The sequence below is a fragment of the Paramormyrops kingsleyae genome, chromosome 7, assembly GCF_048594095.1.
Source record: "Paramormyrops kingsleyae isolate MSU_618 chromosome 7, PKINGS_0.4, whole genome shotgun sequence".
Lineage (NCBI taxonomy): Eukaryota > Metazoa > Chordata > Actinopteri > Osteoglossiformes > Mormyridae > Paramormyrops > Paramormyrops kingsleyae.
The window spans coordinates 32821790-32834848 of record NC_132803.1 but is presented as its reverse complement, the minus strand read 5'-3'; the positions used below and the strand labels follow the sequence as shown (position 1 = coordinate 32834848).

At 43.5% G+C, this 13059-nt stretch overlaps 2 protein-coding genes across 3 annotated transcripts; one reads left to right on the top strand and one right to left on the bottom strand.

Moving 5' to 3' along the window:
* Positions 1 to 86: 86 nt before the first annotated feature.
* On the top strand, positions 87 to 2402 carry cdc26 (cell division cycle 26 homolog). Of its 2 annotated transcripts, none has more exons than XM_023818629.2 (3): positions 87 to 169; positions 1405 to 1558; positions 1972 to 2402. In XM_023818629.2, exons 2-3 carry the CDS (start codon positions 1478 to 1480, stop codon positions 2158 to 2160), a joined length of 270 nt encoding a protein of 89 aa, XP_023674397.1. In that variant the 5' UTR covers positions 87 to 169; positions 1405 to 1477; the 3' UTR covers positions 2161 to 2402. The 2 variants fall into 2 exon arrangements, with proteins under 2 accessions (XP_023674397.1, XP_023674398.1); XM_023818630.2 differs by lacking the exon at positions 87 to 169 and adding an exon at positions 1255 to 1278.
* A 326-nt stretch (positions 2403 to 2728) lies between these two features.
* On the bottom strand, positions 2729 to 11763 carry slc31a1 (solute carrier family 31 member 1). Its single transcript, XM_023818624.2, has 5 exons — positions 11636 to 11763; positions 6670 to 6817; positions 5641 to 5713; positions 5278 to 5446; positions 2729 to 4951 (listed from the first exon to the last, which is right to left on the bottom strand). The coding sequence occupies exons 1-5, from the start codon at positions 11647 to 11649 to the stop codon at positions 4750 to 4752; spliced, it is 606 nt and encodes a 201-aa protein (XP_023674392.1). The 5' UTR covers positions 11650 to 11763; the 3' UTR covers positions 2729 to 4749.
* Positions 11764 to 13059: the final 1296 nt, after the last annotated feature.

Below are 13059 nucleotides of genomic sequence, written 5' to 3'. Positions count from 1 at the left end.
AATTATTCCTTCATATATTAAATAAAATACATTCATCGTCTATGAATACCGAACTTTTATTTTGACACAATAAGCGGTGACAGCAACCGGAAGTCTCCCCCTTATTCCTGCCAGCTTCACCCCTGAAGTTCTCCGGCAGTGCTTCACTGGAACGAGCTAACAGAGAAGGGTGAGCTGATTTCTAGATAATTATAATTGTACCTTGGTCAGTCATATAGTCATTCATATGGGAAAAGAGTGGAGAAGAAAATATTAAAGTTATGTGAATCGAATATCTAAATCGTAATACCTTTTTTACGGCTCTGTAACAAGCGAGCGACTTATCCAATGCGGGTATGACAGCATTAGTACAGTTAGTCCGCGCTCTGCTCCCCTTAGTTTCGGATTTTAATAAGCTACTATAATGAGTGGGGTTTTACTGTTTCCATAAATAATAATTGTAAAGTTACTGTATTAATAAGAATGCTTTAGCCAATTTTCAAATAGAGTGAAGCTAGCGGTCTGATGCCTGACGAAATCGAACTAGGATGCCTAGCTGATGGTCGAGTGAAATCGAGGGAAGTACGCGAATGAACGCGAATAATCTACAGGATTTTTTAAAAGCAGATTGCTGTTGGTCAGCTAGACAGCCACAGCTTTTGTAAGGAGCACCCAGTCACATCTGCTGGAAAAGTTATTTATGGTTTTATTACGGATGTTCAAAGAGTATACCTTTACGCAAATTAGATGGGTTTTTAAGATAAGGTATTCGCACTGAATCACCTTTCTGCTATGAAGGTGTGTAGCATGTAAGGGATAATGTAAAGGCAGCCGGTAGTTATCGCAGAAATAAGCCCCGACAGTGTGATCAGGACCCGACGCGAAGCGGAGGGTCTTGTATCACACTGAAGGGGCTTATTTCGCGATAACTACCGGCTGCCTGTACATTATCCCGCTTATTACACGGCTACTTGCCACATAAGGAAAAAAACTGGACATGAATATAAATTTGAAACATTTTATTGACATATTTGTTTTAAATTAACATTTTTAAACAATAATCTTTGTTGGCGCGGACTGATTTTAAACATACAAGTAGTACCGGCTATGCGTTATTACTTTGGAGCGGTCATTATTTGAAAAGAACGAACCTGCAAATGTCTCAACTGACCAATCAGAATCAAGCATTCCAGAGAGCCGTGTAATAAAGTGATTTAATAAACGCATTTTACAGTGTGAATTTTCTAACACACCCATCTTAATTCGATGCTTGCTTGCTGTCCTTTCTGGGCGTGAAAAGTAAAGTTTCATTACACAATGCAGTTGCTTGTTATTTCAGTCAAAGCCATAGTTATAATTTATGACATAAGTAATTTCTTGTTTGTCGAAAGTAACTTAATGACTGTCTTTTCTATCTATATTTAGTGGCTGCCCCCTAATTGGACAGTTGAGGAAAATTTTTCACGGCTTCAAGATAACCGGGGGGTGCTGCGTAATCATGCTGCGCCGGAAGCCCACGCGTCTGGAGCTGAAGCTGGATGACATCGATGAGTTTGAAAGCGTGAGGAAAGAGCTGGAGGTGATGCTACGCCCAGACATACTGCCCTGCAGACCCAAATGTGCAGCTAGTTGGGTGGTCTCTGACATGTGTATGTAGTGAGGGCAGTGTGTGGCTTAGAATACAGTGCCTGTGATCGTAAAGTTGCTGGTTCAAATCCCATGGTTGGCAGAGTGATTCACTGTTGAGCCAAATTGCTACAGGGATTGGCTGACCTGCATTTTTGCAAAAATGCATGCCTTTTTGGATACGTCTACTAAATAACTTAAGTGTAACATAATATGGTTTCATTCTAGTGGTTGCATGTCATTGGGATCTCCGTTTCTTTATGTATAAACCTACCTTTTATTCATTGTATTCAGTAGCTTTTAGACTTGACTGTCAAGTTGAAAGTGCAAATTACATATTCATTTCCTTTCCCCTTTACCTCACAGAGCCGGAAAAAACAGCGTGATGAGGTAGATGTAGTGGGCGTGGCTTCGTCGGGTGAAATGGGAGGGGCAACGAGCGGTGGAAGTAGCGACGTGAAGACCCGGGAGCAGATGATCAATGAGCGCATCGGTTACAAACCCCACCCCAAGCCAAACACCTTGCCATCTCTGTTTGGCAACTTGCAGTTTTAAGTGCTTTATGGACACCATTAATGACTGTGACTTTTTCCGGGTCCTGGATTCTGGACTATAAATATTATCAACAGAAGGATGGCTGTTGGTGCTGCTTCCGTTAGTCATTTTATGTTTTTGTTAATTCAGTTGGATTCAAAGTTAGATCAGAATTTGCATAACCAACAATGTAAGTATATATATTATACTGCAGTTTGATATTGCATAGTTTTTACTTAATTTCAATAAAGTGTGTTTTGTCATGTGTGGTTTAATCAGTAACCTGACATGGTCAGAAAACAGATAATGGTCATTTTAAGAAGTGTATATGTACTATAACTAGCCACAATGTAGTCTAGGCTTATGTTGAAATTGCTTTTGCCAATTTGCAAACGATATTTACCTCAAATTCTTGATTCTGTATCAGTTGTGCTAGTTCACACAAGGTGGGCAAAAAAGCTGGTTCCTTTTTCTGGTGATTTATAGTGTCATGCTGCATTGAAATCATGTCGACTGTTAGCCTTGGTTGATATGTACACACTTCAAAAAGTCATTTCATAAACAGGAAGAGGAACAAGAGAGGCCTGACTTTCTGCAATTACTATTCATTTATTACCATTTTTGAGGACAACTGCATTCAAAATTTGCAACACTTCACAAGCACTGCTAAAGTCTCTCTACGTACACCATGAGACTGTCAGTTTAGTTCATCCTTCAATTGTAAATAAACCACAGAGGTAGGAGTTCTATAAGCCTACACTGTTTTCTGAGCGAGTCTCAGTACGTTACTACAAGTGATACACATTCCCGTGAGCAGGAATATTGAAGTTGCTGTCATCTCTACCTCAGTTTCTTCGATAGGAAGGAAAATAAAGCCTCCTGAAAATAAATCAAAACAGGAATATGCTGATCCAACATGACATAACTGTCAGGCAAATATAAAATTAACAGCCGATATTTAAAGACTAAAATATAGAATTATTAAAAGAAAAAAAATACTTTTTGTCCAAGTTCAACTTAAGACAAACAGCTACTACCCTCAATCCCCGCCCACTAAAACTTCCCCAGAATCGAGTACTGGGGGGGTGCAAAGAAGGTCTGTACTGTCCTGGTCCACCTTGAGACTTTAGTGCTCGATTAGATGACACTGCTACAAATAGTGTTCCTAAGTCAGCAAACCCTTCCCTCTAAAATGCCACATAGAGGCCCTTGCGTTGTTTGTCCACAAGCCATGATGTCAGAAGACTGCACCATTATAAGTAAAGCATTTGTCTGAATTAACTGAAGGTAACTGGGATTTGTGCCAATATATGCGCAACACTGGCTCTGAATTGTAGTAAACTGAAGTAATGTATGCTGGCTAAACCCAAACCAAGATTGTCCAGTTAACATCAAAACCGAGGAAAGGCCGAAACAGATCACACCTTACATTACAAGACTGCAACTGCAGTGCGACCACGTTCAAGCGAATTTTAGCATTACACAGATATCAGTACCAATATAAATAATGATCAATTTTTCAGTTCAACTTAGTCAAGGCTGAGTCTTTTGTGGTATAAAAACTCTAGTTTGTCACACACTGAGGTATGAAATGACGGCTTACAGTTTTCAGTCACAAAATACCCAGGCTGACTGCAGCCAACCAAATCCAAGTTTGGAAATCAAACCAATCCCTGTGCTAACTCAACAATGCCCAATGTCTGCTCTAGCACATCAGAGACATATCAGCTGACAAGAGAATAATGAGCCAACTTTCACATTTTTCCTTGCATTGTAACTCAGGTGTATTGGTGGGGGGATGGGAATTGCCAGTACAGCCTTTACTGGATAGCCAAACCAACCAGGAAATAACCATTGTTACACACAGTGTTTATACTACACTGGCTGTCACACATTCCAGGCAACTACAGTGAGTACAGCTGGTTATGTGTTCCCTTATTTAAGGCATAGGGCTTAGTAAGGCTCATAGTCACTCGTCCCCCATCCCTACAGGGCACAGCACATGGTAAGAATGGGCATGAGCCCAAAAAGCAGTATGGCCTGAAGTCTGAGCGCTTGTTTGGCTGAGGTACATACTCAGATTTAAGAACAATAGATGCAGTAACTATAGTGCTCGACTGTGTAACTGTAAGCCAACAGAAGGTTATGCACTCATTCCCAGGCTATACCATTTCAACAATGCATGGGGGGTGGGGGGTTCAGGAATGGCACATTAGACTCAAGGGGCATGTAGTTTGGCTCTACAGACTTGGAAATGATGGCAGTGCCTTGTTGGCTAGCAGAAGAGAGCCCACTGGAACTCATGAAGGAAAGGCAGGTGGTGTTGAAATTTTGGCCCCCATTCGCAAAGTTGCATTGGGACAGTCCAGATTATGGGCAGACATTACTTTGCGAGAGACAACTTTAAAAACAGCATGGCCTTGATATATTAACAACCAAATCATACGGAACATAGAGCATGCCACGTCAGAGTTAAAATCATTGTATTACGGTCCTTTTTATATTAAAGTGTGGCAAAGCACTGACTTTGCTGGCTGGAATTAAACCGAGGGAAAGACATTGTTTCAAAGTGTGTGTACTTTGTGTTTGCTAAAAAGGGCTCAAGACAGATCAGTGACAATGCTCTGTGATGTCCACCACCACCGCCTTCTTCCAGCTGAACAGGAAGTAGCCGACGCCGGCCCCGGCAGCCACTGCGATGCACAGATAACCATTGAAAGTCATGAAGACCAGCATGAGGAAGTAGCTGACCACCACTTGGATGATGTGCAAAGCCGTCTGCAGCAGGTGGGCTAGACTCAGCATCCGCTGGCTGGGAGAAGGAGGGAGGAGTGGGATTAAGTACATGGCGGTGATCGTATACACACACACACACACACACACACACACACACACACACACACACACAAAATCCCTGGTGCAGTTGGGAGGGGGCAAAAATATGGACTGTCTGAGCGTTCCCACAGACTGGGTTCAGAGACACTGGTATTCATAACCATGCTTGGCAAATGAGATGGAGTACAAATGAGTTTTAAATTTAACTGTGACATGTAATTAACTAATCCTAGACAAGAACACAACGCTCTGGAACACCAGGACTTAAAGACGTCCTGTAGCCCCAAGGGGCAGCACACGCACCCCACAGTCTTGTGCGTCTCCATGAGCACGGTACCGTCTGGGCCGGGCACGGGCATGGAGTTGTAGCGCACGCTGACTTGGTTCCGGCGGAGCAGGTATTCCCGGCCAATCTTCAGCCCCTCGTAGAACACGGCCATCAGGAAAATGACGATGCAGGCACCTACCATCCCTGTGGGTGACATCAACAGAGAAGGTCCAACAACACGTTGGGTGTGGATGTTCATCGAGGCTGGAAGTGTTCGTGAGTGAAAACGAGAGAGCCTATGACTTCAAAAAGCTGGAGAGGGAGAAACGAACGACGCGTGAAGTAAAACAAGGTAGAAACCAGGGGCAACGGCTTAATCGTAATAAAAATGCACTGACCTCCAGGGCTGTTGATCACAAGGCCAGAAAATAGGAGCTCCACATTTCTGTAGTCAAAGTAAAAGGTCATTTGCTGCAAAGAAAGAAATTTCAGGTCACCAAAATGCCTTAAAACTCAATCCAGAGCTCCACAGGACCTGTGTAACTTCAAGGATACAATCATTGATGTCCCAAGGCAATATCAAAGATCAGACTCAGGGCCAATCCAGGCAATTTTCTAAAAATAAAAATCGAATGGTTTTGGCTACCACAGTCTGATCCAAAGCCGATCTAGTTAAATCTCCTGTGACCACCCAAATGGCATCAGCTGCGCAGATTGGGGATTACTTTAAATTGGAAACTCAAAGTGGCCCAAGTTACTGTGCCTGCAATGTTTGCAATGCCTTCCTTTCAAAATGAGGTAGCAACAGTGTTGTTTAATACAACAAATCTAATTAGGCACTCGCAGAAACATCTTAAGGAGGAATACTGCAAAACCGTGAGGGATACTCGAACGAATAATCCACCGGAGCCTGCTGTATGTGCATCTAGATATTTATTAAAAGATAGGATGGGGATTGGAATCACCAGATTTAAATATTTAATGGATCAGATCACAGTACCAAAACAGGGATCGGGACATCCCTAGATACAATTGTAGGTTTCCTGATCCCTAATCAAAAAAAAGCACACAAGGGGTGCTTTTCAACATATGAACTTGACCATACTTGTGTGCTCGTGTCCCTGTTTTACATCATCTTCCATTGCCGAAGACCAAATCCAATACTCAAGAACAGAAGTACAGAGGATGGTAAAAATCCCTGGATGTCACTCGTGCCCCAAATATCAAAAATGCATCGGTTGCATCCTCGCCAAACAAAACCAATCCCTTGATTCACTGCATCCCAAGTTCATTCTTGGGAGGCAAGTTAGCCAGACCACTTCTTCCTAACCCACAAGTACAATCTTTGCATTCTTTGTATTGAGAAACCCCTGGTCTACCCGAGCTTGTAAATGTTACACCAGGTTCACCTTAAAGATTCCTCTTACCATCATCATCATCATCTCGTGATTGCCGCCACCACCTTCGCCATGACCACCGCCATGGGAGCCTGTGACTGCAGGAGGCATGGTAGCCATCGAGCCTTGGTGGACATGGTGGCTGTGGTCATGTGACATGCTCATGATGGGATGGACCCTGGCAAATAAAGGAATAAATCATTACATTTCAGCTAATGTTTTGTTCAAACTGACAGGTGTTTCACAGGTGTTTGAGGAGCCTTAACAATACTCCAAATTTGAAGTAAGATCACCTTTCATTTATTCACTTGCAAGAACTGGACAACCAGGGTTACAGTGATCCAGAGCCTGTCTGGGTGCGTTCTATGTCAGGGCACCAGCAGAAACAACTTAGAGTCACAGGATTTACCAAGACTATACCAGGAGGAATGTAAACTGCCCATTGAAAATCCATAGTAAGATTCAAACTACATTTTACACATTGGTCCAAAGCGACATACAAGTGAGGCGAATAGCGCATTGCAACAGTACATGCTGTCAAGGAGTCGACTAGGCATAAGTGCAGCTAGGCTGAGCTTCCAGTGACCGCTCAGGTACGAGTGTAGGCGGTTTTGGAGCAGGAGCTACACAACAACTTAAAAAATGAACTAAGACAACTATTCAAGGATCAGAAGGGCAACTTTATCACAAAAATTTATTGATATTGTGACCTTTTTTCAGAAGTACATTGTAATAATAGAGGCATGTAGTGAATTTATGCAAGACATATTTTGTTTTTCCCTCATTTCACAATGGTACCAGTATTTTAACACACACACACACACACACACACACACACCACCCTGCGACGGCACAGCCCAGGATGAGAGGATGAGATTCACCATGTGGCTCCAAATGTAGCCTCCAGTGTTCATCTCTGATGGACTAAAAGGAGCCCTGATATATAGTTATTCTAGACCAGCGTTTCCCCATCCGGTCCTCAGGGATCCACAGACACTCCACATTTTTGTGGACTATCTGGCAGGGAGCTTGGGGGGGGGGGGGAGCAGAAACGTACAATGCAGTAAGTCAGGGAGGGGGGCATGCACATCCTGGGATGGGACTAATTCAAACGACAAGCACATTCTTTCAGTTCACCTGTGCTGGTCATTATACAAGAGTCAGCTTTGTTAACCACCCCAGCAGTAAATACACCCTAAGCCTGATATGCAGACTGACTGCCAAGCTTTCATGCAACCCGACACCATGTCTTCACCCTGCCGATGCTGAAATGGTCTTCAGTTTTCTTTCTCCCCTGCTGCTTCCCCTTACGCCCACTTCCCCGATTAAAGCCCCCATTCCTCACTTCCACCCCATTGTCACATAGTTCTGTTTATTGTCCCACCCTAAAGGAGTCTTTCACTATGGTGTATAGTGCAGACCCATCACAAGAGTATCTCCTGTGAGCTACCTGTGGGCCAACAAATGGCAACAAGACAAAATAATCTGCTCAGGGCAAGAGTGAGAGAGAGAGAGAGTGTGAGTGAGAGAGTGTGAGTGAGTGAGTGAGTGTGACAGACAGATTTCTTTCTCTATACAAGTAAAGCTTGTGTTGACGGACATTAGGGTGTCAGGCTAATCCCAAGGCCAATTTATACTGGACACGTTTGGTCACCAGTATGACGTGCCAGTCCCGCCACGTCTGTTTTCCGAGGTAAAACCTAACGGAAAGATCCTCCTTAAGGGGTGGCTGGGGTCACCTTTTAGCCAAGATTCTCCAGGCTACTGCAACTCAGACAATATGCTTTTCCGACGACTGTCAATTAAAAAAAATTGCACGTTAGACATTCGCGGTTTTACATGCAACCCATATTAAAATGGCTGGATCTTGCATATACATCTTTCTGACATCATATCGTGTCTGTTAAAAGGAGTGTTTCAAACTACGGCATCGACACCCTCATTCCACCTCTGTCAGGGTTCGCTTGTCAGCTGATTAACACTCGCTGGTGTTATTTCATTAAACCACTCACTGTCTCTGCACATTCCCGGCATGAAACATTACACCGGAAAGGTCACGGTGACATTAACTGGCAAGCCTGGGGGCACTGTGCTCAATGCTGCTGGAGGCTTGGCTCCATTCCGCACACTAAGATCAGTTATCAGATTCAAACCCAAAGCACACTCAATAATGGTCAGATTAAGCTCCACGACAGACCATTTCTTCTCGATCTCCCTGCCACCAGGGCCATATTCACACAACCGATTGTGTCCAATGATCGTCAGAGACCAGTGCTAATGTAATAGCTCACTACCCTCAGGCCACACGCACCGAGCTTTAATCCGATACAGTCCGACATCAGGCAATTAAACTCCCGGACAAAAAGGGAGGTATTAGAGATCTGAGGCTCTAGGCCAGCCAGGCCACCAAAGATGAGGATCGATGAGGCTGGACAGCAGAGATGAGAAGATAGCCGGCAGGAGGAAAGGAAGCACAACGGAACACTTTACTGGTGTGATCAGCCGCTGGAACTCACTGGCAGGAAAAACAGGTGTGAATATTGGTTTATATATGGTTTTTAAATAATTAAACCTTGTAAGTCATATAGCCTTAAGTCTGCGCTCTGGTACGTGGTTCATACAGGGTTCAGCATTAATGTGCCAAATGATCTGTTGCCCTTCCTGTAGCAGCTGTAGTAGATACTGTAGTGGAGTTTCATCACTGTACTGTTTGTTACCATTAAATGTATTTTGAAATGAGAACGTGCCAGTTTTTGTTTAGAACTAAACCAACACTGAACAGTTCTGAGGAAAATTGTGATAATCTTTCAATCACCAGGCTTTTCTCGATTTGAGTGCAGACAGGGAAAAAAACCAAGAATACCACAGAATGAAAAGAAATGAATACACACTGTGATTCATCAAGACATGTCAGAAATACAACACTAAACCAGAATGATTTTGAATAAATCCTTCATCAAAGTTTTGATCACTTTCTGCACTTTTAATTACGTTCAGCTTTTAATGCATCAGATACAATGGCGAGATCATTAGAGGATAAACAGCTGTACTCTGATGCAGACCAAAACAAAGTGTTTGAAGTCTTTGAAATGTTAATGCTTCATCTCGAGCTCGCATTCTGTATGCCAGGGGTGCCCCACTCCAGTCCTGGGGGGCCGAAGCCCTGTGTAGCTTAGTTCTTTCCCTGTTCCATCTCAAATGATTCAGCTCAAGAGCTGTGTGGTAATTAGCACAAGAAGCTGAATCAGGTGTGTTAAATGAGGGGAAACCAAAAAATGTGCAGGGCTCTGCCCCCCAGGACTGGAGTTGGGCACCCCTGCTGTATGCTATAAAACAATAAATACAACTCATGTGAGGCTGGGCTTGCGTCACCAGTGATTAGCAAGGGGTCCTGGCTCAGAAGGTGTCCACATATGTGCCTGTGTGTATGTGCACATACTGTGCTCTGTGTGAGATCCTGCATCCACGCAGGATTGGCTCGTCACAAGACCTCTCTTGTGACTCAGTTTCCCCATTTGATCCAACTCCTGCTGGCCTCCAACCCATAACTCTCCCCCAGTCACTTTTACGGGCCCCTACCTTCCCCTTTACTGCTGTATGCACATGCTTGACCTGATCAGGAAGCCGAGCTAGGAAGTTATAGCTCGAGTCGCAGTGAAGAATATTGGAAATCATGTCACGCAAGAGCAACTTCAAGACTTCTTGGGTTTTTGTACCGCTGACGAATGCGGGATTGCAGTTGATCCAACCAACGGAACTCTGCAAACTGGATCGGAGCTTTTATTAAATCAAACACTTTCTCCCCAAAGTTTACACCATTTACAATGCTTCAGTCTAAAAACCTTTTCGCAGAATGGTAACAAAATTCTGAGGAGGACCGTGATCTGCAGCAAACTCCATCCGGCACAAGGAAACGTGCTCTCCTTTCCGCTAGCAGCCCAAGGCGAAGGAGTGTGTCCACACAGCGCTACAGGCAAGAAAACACTCAAAGAAACAGCAGCTAGTGTGGATCCCTAAACACTGATAATCGTGCTGTGCCATTAAGGAGTTCATTAAAGAACCCTTCCTTAAATGTAATAATCCAAAAACAAACAAACAGACAAACAAACCACAGTGAATGAGTCTCTTGTTCCCTGGGGTCTCCCTGTTGCCTCACATTTCCAAGGTTGTTGGTTCAAATCCCACCCCAGCTCATCAGTTCTTCCTTCTTTTAGGATTCCACCAGATACACTGTTCCTACAGTCCAAAAATTTTATGCTTCAGCAAACTGTAGTATTCAAATGTCTAACACGCTTCACAACACACTGCGTCTCATGACAATCAGTTTAACATATTTAACAAGCACACCAGGTATTTTTCTTAATTCTCATTTTGGAACTGCAGATACAGACTGGATAAGGACCTTGAAATCAGAGGTGGAAATTTCAGGTCCAGAAAGTACAAATCCAGACCAGGATTTTGTTTCAACCAACCAGTGGCGTACTCTGTAACTGTGACTCTTTATGCTCAACTGGTTGGTTGAAACTAAATCACCATCTGGATTTGTACTTTCTGAAATACATTAATGTACAACAAAAGAACTTTATGGACAAACTAACATACAGGTGCAACCTCCTAGACTACAAGGAAGTCATCTCCCAGGCTCTCCAGTCAGGAGACAAACATTAAGCATCAACATAACTGAAACCAAACGGAGGACAAACCTCACTCTTCCTCTGCCCGAAACTGAGGAATACCAACACGCTTGCATGGTGGATAATTTACAAGATCAGTCTCTAAAGTAATAACCACAGAAGAGCATGACTTTAAACAAAACATTTCTGGAGAAGAGAGCATATGGCACGATATGAAGAGATCTTATAAAACATGCCTGTGTGTCAGAATTGCCTAATCCCAGACACCCATTAAATTTTCCTCCAGGAAAAAAAATCAATAGAAATGCTTCTTTTTAACGTGACTATTTTAACAGCATTGAAATGTAAACAGAGACACCCACCTGTCAACAAACATTGACAATTCGGCCCGACATGGGTACAAGGTGCACTAGTACAGTACTTTTGCCAACACCTTCAAGCGGCATACAAAACTAAGTCTGTCACGCCCCAAAATGAACATATGACGCTGAAAACAACCGCATAATAAACATGGCTCACGTGCTTGGGGTTTTTGGATGTTTGCTTTGATGACATTGGGGGGGGGGAATCCTACAGCAAACCCCCTTTCAGACCCGGACCATACAATAACGCTGCGATTCGGAGCGGCTTTGAGATGCTGTCACTGCAGCTCCTGCAGGAATGATGTTAACGGTTTGTAACATAAACTATCTTTAGTCATAATCAGGATAACTATCACAGGTATTTATGCTCAGCAACCTTTGTTCTAAACATAACATCCTTCTGATCGACTTTGATACTAAAACAAAAGTCCACTGAGGACTAGATAAGCACATTAACACTTCTGCCCTGGTTGCTTGAGTTTAATGTCGGCAAATCTGTACGCACAGACAGACAGACAGACACACACACACACACACACACACACACAATCTAGATTATAACAACAGATTAAAGGTTAACTGATATATTTCTCCTAATTTTTCACATACATCAACAAAGTGAAAACTAATTATCTAGGAAGCATAAAACTCGCAATTACTGTCCAAAAGACACAACAGTGAGCGATCCCAATGGCCAATGTAAAAACCATTGGCCAACAGTGTAAAGTCAGGAGATCGATCACATAAACGCTCCGAAAACCATGGCAGGTACCATCTAACCATGCGCCTAATGTCCGTCATGCCCCACCAGGTGCTTATCTATTAATGCATCCTCGGAAATGTAATATTCAATTACCCATAAAACTCATTCTCACGACAAATTGCATCAGACAGCAGTGGAGAAGACAGGAGTTTGTCCTTAGCTAGCAGGCTACCGCTGTGCGCTTTGGACAGAGGTCAGAGAGCCGCAGCCACGTACCCCTAAAAGCGATGCGATCCCCGGCGGTTTCCTCAGTGCCTCCAAGACTGGGGGGGGTCACCTGTGATCGTCCTCGCAGATCAACTAGCAATAGAAACCCCCGAGAGATGTTAAGGACACGTTCATTTAAACGGAGAACTCCTGACTCGTCATACACGTTGCAGGCAGCCCGACCAATGATGCGATGAACCCACGCTACCTACCCCCTCGGCGTTTCACTTCCGCCGCTACAAAATGGCAGAGGGGACGGACGAGAGAAAATGTCGCAAGGCACTTTATCATAAATGCCCCTACGATTCTACAAAATAAGATCGATTGTCTCCAGTATTAAGGTTGGTATTAAACAATTAAACCGCATGTGCAACTCGATAAAAAAAATCCCAGGTCGTTTTGTAGGGTAAGAGTGAATGGCGATATCATCTCTTTTCTGTGACCGCTTTTTCGT

Coding starts and splice junctions, on each gene's coding strand:
- cdc26 (XM_023818629.2), top strand. CDS start 1,478: ATGCTGCGCCGGAAGCCCACGCGTCTGGAGCTGAAGCTGGATGACATC. Junction 1,559..1,971: donor GCGTGAGGAAAGAGCTGGAG/GTGATGCTACGC, acceptor TTTACCTCACAG/AGCCGGAAAAAACAGCGTGA.
- slc31a1 (XM_023818624.2), bottom strand. Junction 5,447..5,640: donor TGTGATCAACAGCCCTGGAG/GTCAGTGCATTT, acceptor TGTCACCCACAG/GGATGGTAGGTGCCTGCATC. Junction 4,952..5,277: donor GAGACGCACAAGACTGTGGG/GTGCGTGTGCTG, acceptor TCCTTCTCCCAG/CCAGCGGATGCTGAGTCTAG.